We start from the raw sequence: 12,658 nt of genomic DNA, 5'->3' as shown, positions 1-12,658 counted from the left end.
GAGGTCAAGAATGAGAGGCAAGATGAACCAACACAGATCTGAAGAATAATCAATTGCTGAAATAAACAAGACTGATTCTGGTTGTTTGATTGCTAGATTATCAACTTAGGGAAGAAAAACCTAACGTGATTATTGAAAGTGTTGACAAGGAAGAAGACATCTTAGAAGATAAGGTACCCATGGATAATCTCAATGATGCAAATGTAATCAATCAAATTCCTGAAAGCATTGTTGAAGAGGTCAAAGACCCCGGATACGATGAGATCGTCAAAGCTATTGATGATCATTCACAAATAGTGAAAGAAGATACAATCACTTTGGTGGAGTCTTTAAATAATCTTAATAATGGTACTGGGACTAATGATGGATTTGAAGAAAAGGAATGTCCAAAAGACCTTGAAATAGTATTGCACAAAAAAGAGGATATCTTGAAAGTTAACAGAGTGATCTTGGATGAAAACTCAAAACATTCTTATGTTCCTGTCACTATTGAGTCCTCCACTAAGATCTGATGTTGTTGAAGTGATTGAGCAGAATGATGGTGAGATCTTAGAGAGCAGTAATACATCATCGGCCATGATCGACAGGGAAGTTGTTAAAAAGTGTGAAGACTCAACAAACAAGAATATAACTACTGATGAAACAGCTAAATCAGTTGGTGAAGAGGGTGATGCTCCAAAATTGCCAATGGAAAATAAGATATCCGAGGACAAAGAAGAAAAGGAAAGTAAGGATGAAAGTGTCAGAGGAGACTATATCAAGGCTGCTAAAGATATTCATGTTAGCAAGGAGGTTTCCACTATTGTTACTGCACTTGACGAAAGCTTGTCTCCAAAATCTGCTGATTTTGTAAGGGCGGAAGAAGAAGCTATTAAAGAGAGTGCTCTAGCTAAGTCCTCTCCCCGTCATTCAAACAATATAATATCCAAGGTCATGCACCAAATTGTCAAAGCGAAGAAGGCTATCATGGGGAAATCACCAAGTCCAAAAGCCATGACACCAACGGAGCAAAAGCCGTGTCAGGCAGCTACAACGGCCACTATAGTCGTGACCAAGGCAGGGCTTCTGCGGCAGTGGTCGAGGGAACGTCCGCTGCTCGATTTGGTTGCGCACGCTGCCAGAACATTGGCCGCATAAAATGAGTTAGGCGCGCAACCAAGGCGGCAGCGGCCTCGGCAGAGGTTACGCGTGTTGCCAAAGCGGCGGCGGCAGTGCTATCCATAATCAGGATATAATAAGTAGAGAAAAAGGCAAGTAAACGAGCCAATAGGCATAGGCTATGAGACCACGGTGCTCATCCCCACAAGAAGCAATTTCAACCATAAGCCTCGTGCAAACTTGCGTAGACCACAACACCGACACCATAGCCATCGCAAAGATCACCACACCACCGTGAGGCACCAACAGTGGCAGAGCATAGAAGATCAACATTGGCTGCATAGAATACTCAATCAAGCTCAAGCACCGATACAGACCTAGATTTCTGTTCCGCCCAGCAACCATGTTAAAGACCACGTAGAGGAAGAGAGAGGCGACGATGACCCAACCCAAGATGATTCCGAAGTGAAACTTTCCGGCGAGAAACTGGAAGAGACCAAATGCCATAGGGAAGAGGAAAGGGCCAACTAGATCGCCGTCCTCGTGGAGATTAGGGTTTACACGGAAGGGATTCATGATGGAGAGGGTCTTCCACCAGATCTGGCGGGTGTTGATGCCGAGCTCCTCGAGGAGGGGCGGCTTGTCCTCGAATGAACCGGAGATGGAGAGGCTCCCAACCCCGCTGGAGGAGGGATAGACGGGGGCGGAGAAGGAGGAAGAGGCAGGGGTGAAGTATTGAGGCGGCAGAATCATGGGACGAAAGCATGTTTGGTGTCCACGGGGGAATTAGTTATCGAGGCATTGCTTTAAAAGTTACCTTAACATTAGCATTAGCAGAGGAGCACAAGAAAGAATATGTCTCAGATATATATGATTGGATAAAATATGTTATCAAAATTATCTAAAAGATAATATTAATAAGTCTAATAAAAATGATAATAAAATAAGTTTTTGAATACTTAGTTTTTTGACGAAGGAAATTTTTTGCTGCTATTAGGAGGATCAAGAGAGGAAAATTCAGATCGTCATAGTTTTTTTCTGATGGAGCCATGATAATTCTTCCGGTGTTAGCCATCCAGCGTCTCAACTCAGTTTTCCCACAGACGGCGCCAAAATGTTCCGGCCAATTCGCCGTGGACGGTTCATCTACCGGATCAGAACTGTTGGTGTACACGCTCCTCGAAGAGAATCACCGGGGGAGATGAGGGGACCTGAAAAGCACTAAAGAAGAGGGTTAGAATGGTGCCGGGGGACCACGATAAGCCACTCTGATGCTCAAGTTAGCACAGAGAAAGAAGGAAAAGAATAACATGCGTGCATAAAATGAGAGAGAAATAGAGGACCTCCTCATTCTTCATACCTATGGGGTTTATATAGTAGCAGAGGAAACTTGATCTTTCGAGATCGATGCATATGATTGGCTGAGTAAAGGCATGATCCAACGGCTCAGCGAGGTTGATTATCTCATTCAACGGTTGTAGGCATAAGTGTGTTAGTTTTTAGGAGACCAAGTTTGGGGACTTGGTCGTTGTCCTTATCCTTTTGGATGGGTGATAACTAGCCGGATCAGGCCCCATATCAGAAAATCCCTTAAGGAATTTTTTAGAGGCACGGTATCACTATGGAACCGCTCTGATGATCTCTCATTAATGTTTGTGCCTGAAAATAAATGAGATCCATCGATCAATCAAATAGCGAATTATATGAACAATTGCTGACAAAGGTAGTGTTGTTCTGTAGCTTGAACTACACTATATATACCTGTCCATATAGATGGCAAAAACACCATCTACTTGGATCAAATCGTAAGTTCTTGGATAAGTGGAGAGAACTATTCAATAAAAATTAATTATTAAATTAAATTTTTTTTATAATATGTCAATTGATTATTTTTTTATTAATCTATCAATTGATCGAGCACCCAAATACCTTTATAAATTATATCCCTTATAGACAAATTATTAATCAAGAAGTTTTATTTCTTCATGTCACGTCCCGAGAGACGGCTGTCCGAAAAATTTTGACAGCATCCCCCTGTAACAATGTCATTTTCCTGAATACATATACATAATACAAGGCACACACGATCGCACAACAATACAACAACAACCACATATATAAATTAAGGCCCACCTAACCACACGCTACATATCCCACACATGCAGATGAAAATATTAATCACAACAACAAACAAATCACATACTCATACCAACAAGGTATAATTGCCAACACACATTAATTACGTGACAACGAGAATCCCAAAACGCATCACTAATGCTCAAAATAAAATCAAACGACAAACTACACGAGACTACAATAAAAGAGGCTGCTTCAGCGGAAACAAACAACGAAATCCATATATACGGATCCAAATCTTCGTAAACCACATATCGAAAACACAATCCAGAACTACACAAGTACGAACACAAGACCAAATCTCATGTACACACAAAACTCTACATGTCCATGAATAAAGCTCACATATCCAAATACAATCAAAATACGTATGAAGTAATACCACAAGATGGATTCTCTTGCTGTGAGATAGGGCAGTCTGACAAATCTCTAAGCTTCACATGACATCCTTACCTATTACCTAGGGAGAAAACAAAGAGACCTCCCAGAGTCTGGGTAGTGAGTATACAACACTCAGTGGGTATAAACAAGAAAGTGCACAACAGATCAATATATAAAAGAACAACAAAACAACATACAAGATCTATAAACAACGTATAACAAGTATCATGAATATGATCATAGTCATATATCAGCAAGTGTAATAGCTACAATCATGTAATAAACAGTGCAATGATCATAAATGCAAGAGACAACTACCAACAATGTATGCACATATGCAATATATGGTCATTATCTGTACTCGTCACCCCCAGATACTCACCCAGTACAATGAACTGAGGCGCACGACAGGAAAACCACACTTGCTCCAACAACAAACCACTACTACACAAGTGGGGAGCGGACGGGATCAGGAGAGCTATATAACCAGTCCTGGTTGCACCCAACTTAGCGCAACAATTGCGCTCACTCTTATGCCACTATCACACAACGACAAATGAGGCCAACAACAACAATGATGAACAACATATCTACTACTATCATGTATGTGTCATGATGCTCAGTGTAACAGTTAAGCCTATATCTAATCAGGCACAATCAACATGTCATACAATGGTATCGAACAACAAGTAAGGTACTAATTACAGTAAGGTATCAATAATATAGATTAACATCCAGAATACATAATAAGGTATCATGTCAGGATCAAACAACTGAGATAGCAAGATCATTAACAATGTAATTAACAACAGAAATAATTAAGCACTTACGAACAATCCTGTGTTAACCAAGCACAGGAGTACCCACCTGATGTACGCATGACGATAAAGAACCCTCTCATGTGTAATAAGATCAACGATCAGGGTCCTGCAATTATATTAACAACATCTACTAAATTCTAGATTGCATTTTAAATTCTACAACAATGCAAACCCTAATCAAAACTAGAGTTAACATTAACCAGACCAAACTAGATCATGCCCGTTAATAGGTCCAACCAACTTGATCAACGAGGCCCAACCAACACCCTTCAACCCGACTAACCTAACCCAACCAATTTATTTGGTTAAGCTCAATAGGTCCAACCAACTTTTCACCTATTCTTATCAAACGTTAGTTAAACATAGGTTCTCTTGTTAATTTGAGAGGTGTCCTAAGGCAATCGTCTTACGGTTATACTATTTATTAGATAAATAGTAATTCACTATTTGAGTGCACATTCCATATGTGTTTGATTGGATCTTAAACTCAAATACTGAATGTCCGCAATATAATTCATAACGTAAAAGAATTTATGATTGGATCACAACTAGTGAGCATCTCTACACGTGTAATTATGAACGTATTAAAATTATCTCTAGTCGAGGAATTGATGAACACGGATGTCATCGATTCTGTCAAGACTAGCACGTTTAAACTCCTTGGTTAGCCAAGCAGTCGATCTCACTGCTGTCGACATTAGATGTTGAGAGTTAAACGTGGATGCTGGTTAAAGGTAACCAGTTCATTGGAGTGACCTGCTTTGAGACTTCATATGGTTCGATATATATATGTCAATGAAGATCTCAGTGCAGCTTAAGTGTGAGTTTCCTTTGAATTATGGTATTCAAGTCACCTTGGTCATGGAGGCTTATACTTTGACATCTTAAGTAAACATCTCCGAGGTGTGAACCCGAGATGATTGGGTATAAGACGAAGTGCCCGAAGGTGTTTGAATAGCCCATAGATGATTCACCGCTCCTTGGAAAAGGAGACGTATACCTTGCGGCCGCTTGTCAGGATTGTTACTAAAAGTCTTTGGCCAAAGCATTACATGTTAAGAGTATGGTACTCTTGGATACGTGTACAAGTAACTTGAATCCACGGGATAAGAAAGCAGCTTGAACTAGATGTGACATAGTCAGCCTAGTGAGGATCGACACATAGATCATGTCCTGAATCAAACGGGTATAAGACGGTGAAAGGAACGAGGCACGATTCAGGATTCAGTGTAGCTGTTGAAAGGTTTAGAAGATGTTCTGGAATCAATCGTTGATTTTTCGATCAATTGGGGATCATGATGTACTACTAGGTGTCACTCATGATCGTTCCGTAATTAATTGTTAATTACAGACAGCCAACATAACCGGGAACCTATTGGGTCACAAGCAATACAAGTTCTCCGAAAGACTTAAAATGAGTTTGAAAATTAGATTTCTCAGAATGAGAGAAATAAAATCTGATTGGACCAGACAAATGGACAAAATGATGAATTCGTCTTACGAAGACAAAACTAACGAAACTGATTTCATTCAAATCAGATGTCGTTTGATTAGTGAACCAAATGATTCAATTTTGAACCAAATTGAACCAACTCAGTTTGGTTCATGATGGAAGTGGATTTGGCAAAATGGATGCGATGAGAAGCTTCATCTTGTGAAAACGAAACGAACAAAATTGATTTGGATCAAATCGGAATTCGTTTGGTTAGTGAACCAAGTGAACCAAAATAAATTAGGTTTGTTGGAGTATGGGTCTGAACCGGACCCGGTCCGGTCCAGCCCAAACCTAATTTAGTCCCAGTCCACGCGATTAAACGCAGCCGCACTGTACATCCTCTCCACACGCGATAAAAACAGAGAGAAGTCTCTGTTCGCGCAAGGGGCTCGCGTGAGAGAAACCCGCCCGGCACCGCTGCTCCGCCTGGCGCACGGCGGTGTGCTTCTTCTCGAGCCACGGCGGCGCACTTCTTCTCCAGCGGCGGCGGAGCGCTTCTTCTCCTCCGCTCCTGTGTGCACCGCTGTCCTCTCTTTCCCCGTCCGCGCGAGGCTCGCCGGATCGAAGAGCCGCCATCCCCATGCCCTGATCGCGATTCTCTTCTTGCTGCTCTACGACGCTGAGCAGCTCCTCCTTCCCTTGTGCGTCACCGGCAAAGAGGGAGAGGACCAGAGAGAGAGCTGCCGGCGTCCCTGGTTTCGCATCCGCATGGAAGAAGGAGAAGAGCAACTCTCTTGCTGCCTCTCTCTTCTCTGCTCAAGGACCAGAGAGAGCAGTAGGCGCCGACCAGCATACCACCATCCTTTTCTTCCACCTCTGTTTTGTGTTGCCGTTGGAGAACACAAGAGCTGCCTCCCTTCTTCCTTCCTACCGACGACCCCTGCCTCTTCAGCCGGCCACTGATTATTCCGACCGTATGGGAGAGGATGAGAAGCCGTCATGTTCTTGGTGTTTTGCTTGAGAGGGAGTTGTGCGGGAGAGGATGAGGAGAGAGGTTTCAGCTGTGTGAGAGTGGAGGAGAAATGTAAGTTTTGTTTTTCTTTTTCCGGAGCAATAATCGCCGTTGCAATAATCGTCAATTGTTATTATTGACCATGGATGTATTTTCGATGTTGAAAAATTGTTTTCAACAATAGGAGAAACTATGTGCGAGTTAGCTATGAAAAGTTTGTGAAACTTTCGGATCATTATTTCATTATTAATGGAAAGAGTTTCTGATTATTTATCTGTTATCGGTAGTCAATGATTACCACAGAAAATTACATAAAGAATACGACTTTCGGTGATAGTCAGAAAGTCCTGGAACAATCGCAACAAACGTTGTTGCGTGGTTTTCGGAATAAGGCTTCTCTTGATTCGATCGTCATCGATCATCGGCTAGTATCGAAGACGATGACGCGACTCGTTGCTTCTGAAGCCATGCATCCAAACGGGAGCTTGGTGTGGATCATCAGTAGAGGCGAGACTCCGACGAAGACCGCTCGATTGATTCAACACCATTCAAACGGCATCTGCAAGGTACGTGTAGAATAATCTTTTATTCTACAAATTTTATTTGTGCACGTAGAATAATTGTTATTCAGAAAATTTTAATTTTCTGTCATACCTTGTACCTGTTATTTCTTATTATGCATGCGTGTGTTGTGGTAATAATTATTATTAATTATTTATTTTATTTCCGCTGCACACATTTTCGAAACGTGAGAATACGCTCATTGCATCAAGATGATCCCAATAGCTCCATCTAAGTATTAGAACCGCGCGTGGGCTACAATACGGTTGCTCTGCTAAGCGGTAGTCTGATCCATTCAGATAATAGTATTTTGTATTATCTAAATCAAAATTCTTTCAAAAATATTAATACAAATCAAATATTAATTGTGTATCCATATGTATTGTTCAAGAGGGTATCGTTGCTCCCAAGGCATAGCTGAGTTAGTTACGACGCAGCAGATTTGCAGAAGAGAGTATCGTTAATTGTGTATTTTTTTTAGTTTGCAGAAAAAAAGAGAGTGTATAGTAGATTTTTTTTTAATTCAGGTATTTAATTTTTACGATTTAATTAATTTTAAAAGTGATCAGTTCAATCTTAAAAAAAATTTCACCAATCATTAAGATAAATCGAAAAACATTTAGACGGCCATATAAGACCTGTCATCCCATTGAAAGAAAAGAAAGCATAGAGTGGAATATTATAAATACATAAAATACAATGCTAACAAGTAAATTTGATATGGTTCAAACATTTTGCTCTTCAGTAGAACTTATATATAATATGTCTGATACTTCACCCCCACAATGGTTCTACTAAAACTACACCTTAGCAAGAATTAATGGGATAAACTTATTTACGATCTAAAGGTTTTATAATTAAATTATTCCTAGCCCTCAACAAGATTAATAGAATCTAAAACTAAAGTAAGAGAGAATACTTATTCACTCCCTTCAAAGCTATATAAGAAACAACTCCAACAACTTTAATTTGTCCGCCTTCATTAAACTAGAAACACCCCTAATTTGATTAATGATTGACAAACATAGTCATTAATCAACCAACAACGTCTAATTTTTAGGTTGTTGACTAAAGGTCATTAGCTTAATTAACAATCTTCATAAACTAACATATCTAAAACCTTTATATATGCTTGTGAGAATTTAAAAGTTTAAATTGGTCTTAATTTTAATTTTGAAATTAAGGGATACTATTCAGAAGCTTAAACCAAAACTACTTGATAAGCATATCCAGAGGATAAAGGTTTTGAGGATTTTTTTTTTAAAGTTAGTAGTGTGATTTGCAATGCTTAATTTGCTATATTTCTATCACTGAGTTGTAGCAGAATGGATGGTCAGCTACTGCAATGCTGGAGCAAGTCAAAAGTCACAGTAACTTTAACGCAGTTTGAATAGGCAGGTCGGTATATTTTTTTTATTTTAACACTCATAATATATTTTTTTAAAAGATTGAAGTTAAAATAAGAAGAAGAATAAGAGATATAATTAAAAGAGGTGAAAAAAATGGAAGGGAGAAGAAAGAAAGTGAGAGAATTTGAGAAGGAAGAGGGGACATGGCATGGTTGAGGATTGGTAGAAGTTTCTGTGGAGCAGGGGATGGTCCCCTCGGGCTACGGGTGGGGCCAAGATGTGCCTCAGTACAAGTCCAGCCAGGTGGGACCGGCATGCTCCTCGCCGGCGACGGTGTAAAGTGACCACACGGCACCGCCAGGACATTTCCGCCAAATTAATATTATATTCATTTTTTTCTAGATTTTATGCTTTTAATGACCATTAAATATTATATTTTTGTAAAAAAATATTTGATAATCCTGTAAATTTATTTTCAATCAATTGACTTCTCTAAATTAAAAGTGAGTGTGCCCTTTAAATATTACAACTTTAAATGCATCCTTCAATAGAAATAACATAAAATTAAAGACGAATATGAGATAATATAATCATCCCCAATAACCCTTGTTAAACTTGAATTAAGGGGCATAACTATAAATCATAATTAATAAAACATAGATTCTTATAGTTATAAAATAGTAATTATTATAATTATGATTTTTATGGTTATTATAATATCGTTGAAAAATAAAAAAATAAAAAATTGAGATGGAATAAAATATTATTGTAATAATAAATAAAAAACTTTTATTTTAAGAGTCAATAAAAAAATGTCCTTTTATTATTATTATTATTAAAAGAACACATTGCGAATCGGCGAAATGATTTCTAACTGTACTAAAAAGTGGATCCGGAGCAGAATAGACGTGACATTAGAGCATTAAATTGTGTGATTAGGGAGGGAAGGCGTTGGATTACGGAATCAATTTTAAAATGATTGTGCGGGACAGGGACAAACGGTCAACAATTGATCCGACGGTCCATGTTCAGCCAACCCGACGCCCGCACAAAGGGACTCACTGATACATGACAAGTGATATGATGATTTGATGCGTACTTGAAACGACAAAACAGCCGCGAGTCCCGAGGCCACCTCCCCCGGAATCTCAATGCTCTCTCTTGTTCCCCGGACACACCAATTGATTTGTAACCCTACACCATCCTAATTTTTATTTATTTATTTATTAAATGAAATATCATCGTGATGAGGCCATAAAAACAGCTTATATATACGATTTTCTTCACTAAAATCTATTAAGTTAGTTAATGCCGATGAGAATAGCAACTTATATATAATGCATAATTTTCTCGTGATGAAAATAAACACGAGCAGGGCAAGCTGCAAAGGGAATCCACCGTAGCCATCAAGTCTACTTGCTGCAGCATTTATTGGACGCACTGATCTGTCCATCAAATTTTAAGCAGAAAAGAAGAAGAAATTAAGGACACAAATCGAGAAGGATTTGCTTTTGCAGGTCCAACAAGGAGAATTTAAGACTTGTTTGACCACTGCTTGCATGATAATATACATGTATATTTTCTTGACGAGTATTTAAGAATATGTATGATTACCAGTACGTGGAGGTTGTTGGATTAACTTTGACTCCACAATGCCTTATCCATATCCGGGCGCTCTGGAGCCTTTCTGAGCGCCTGAAGGCTAAGGTGTCTCAACCACTGGGAGTTTGCCACCTCACTCGCCTCGTTAGCTCGATCAGCTAACGTTTTGGTGCTTGGATCCCTTTTAGGTGCTTAGACAATCCTCTATTGCCTGATCTAAAATAGGGGCCCTCAAAACTCAAAGTTTTGGTCCCTCATTTCCTACATCACAGAATTAGTCCAGAATATAAAAGGAGGAAATTAACAGTTTTAGCAATCGGTCTTGACTTTTAGGTTTCTATGAAACTCTAAGTCAGACCGACGTCTACTGTTCCCTTCTAGAGAGCACATCTTCACTCACTTCTCTCAGGAGAATTTATCTTTGCCAACCGGCCCTCCAGACCTATTGGACTTTTGCTCAGCATCTGACCCTTGGCCCCCATGACTTCCACCGCTAGACGTTCGATCCTCAGACCTGCCTAGACTTTCCGACCTGGTGCTTTGATCTGCCAAGTCTTCCTGCCCAGTCTTCCTGACCAGGACTTCCTTGCCTAGTCCTCCTAACAAGGACTTCCTTTGCCCAGTCATAACTAGGACTTTCCTATGCTACCTACACACTCAATTCAGCTCATTACCAAACTTCACAAGCTTAACTTGAACCTTTTGTCATTATCAAAATCCTAGTTCGATCATCTAGTGCTCATGCATCAACAATTAAATCTAAAAATTTTAAAATTAAATACTAAAATTTAAAAAAATAAATTTAATAAATTAAATTTAAATCTTAAAAAAATAAATTTAAATAATAAAATTAATTATCATCAACTTCTATTTAATTATGAAATATAACTTAATTCAAATAAAAAATTAAATCCCAACTTATAAAAAATCAACAAAAAATGAAGTAATAATCCAAAAAATATAATTAAAATCCATAAACCTAATTATAATAAAATACTTATAATTATAAAACTAATTGATAAAATATTACTCAAGGAAATAAAAATTTAATAAAATTTAAAATGTATCAAAATGGATTGACATATTCGTGGATCCACACGAAATATATCAAATCGAGAATTTGATATATTATTAAAAAATAAAAAATTATATGACTTAATTGATTCATACATATTTGTCATGTACATGCATATGGTTAATTATTTATGCACATAAATATTATGTCATGCATGTTTAATTCCTATTTAACTTAGAACAGTTAGTTAAGGATATATGATTGCTTGACACTTGCACAATATAGTACCAAGGTGGGGCAAGATGATAGCATGTCAGGGAAGTTTGATCTCGGTAGTCAAGTGAAGTAAGGAGTACTTTACTTGGTCTGCTTAGCTAAATGGAACTAACTGAAGCTACCTTGCTACATCCAAGATTAGTTAAAGTAAGTTAGATAGACTACAATTAGGCTTAGGTTGCTTGTTTGTTGTATGTTAATCTTGTAGGAACCAGGAGTTGGATGCAAGACAAAGGAAACATGACAGAAGCAAACAAGAGCAGTTGAACCAAAGCTGAAGTCAGTGCAGGTCAAACCTAGTTAAACTAGTTTCAAGCGCCCAGATCATATTTCGAGTGCCCAGAATAGTCCAAGCGCCCTAGTGAATTCCAGGTGCCTGGATCTGATTTTAGGCATTTGGATAGTATAGGCAGCCTAGGATGGTCCAAGCACCTGAACCAGGATAAATCAGCTTGGATAAAGACCGATGGAGCCGGATCAGATTAAATCGGTCCAAGATGCTTGGAAAGGGATCCAGGGGCTCGAAAAGGATTCGGGAGCCCGGAAGAGTCTTTATAAGGCCTCTACATCCAAGATCAAAGGACAACACAATTATTATTACTCTATGATACTGCGGTGCTACTAAGTCCTGCTTATACAATCAAGGAAGATCTAGAAGGAGTGTGTTGTGCTCAGGACTTCCAGATCGGCCCAACATGAGTATTTATACTTAATTGTCTTATTTTTTTAAGCTTTATATTTTGTCCATTATATTGATTGCAAGACGAATTTTTTCGCCTTCCGAAAGAGTTCTGTAAAGGAGACCACTAGTGGATGGGCGCCTCCTACATAGGCCTTGGATGTACTAACCCTCGAGGGTTGAGAACCAAGTAAGTCCATGAGTCTTGTGTGTTATTTCTAATTCCGCTATAAGTTTTCTTTGATAGTAAGTCTAATGAACATCGAGATTCACCCCTCATCTCTTGCACGCAC

At 38.9% G+C, this 12,658-nt stretch overlaps 1 protein-coding gene across 1 annotated transcript; it reads right to left on the bottom strand.

Moving 5' to 3' along the window:
* Positions 1-1,224: 1,224 nt before the first annotated feature.
* LOC141812303 (uncharacterized) lies at positions 1,225-1,851 on the bottom strand. Its single transcript, XM_074700348.1, has one exon. The coding sequence runs from the start codon at positions 1,849-1,851 to the stop codon at positions 1,225-1,227; it is 627 nt and encodes a 208-aa protein (XP_074556449.1).
* Positions 1,852-12,658: the final 10,807 nt, after the last annotated feature.

This window comes from Curcuma longa, chromosome 18, assembly GCF_044706935.1.
Source record: "Curcuma longa cultivar G26 ecotype Majalengka, Jawa Barat chromosome 18, ITB_CL_G26_1.1, whole genome shotgun sequence".
In the NCBI taxonomy this organism is placed as follows: domain Eukaryota; kingdom Viridiplantae; phylum Streptophyta; class Magnoliopsida; order Zingiberales; family Zingiberaceae; genus Curcuma; species Curcuma longa.
This window is presented reverse-complemented; position numbering and strand designations above follow the sequence as displayed.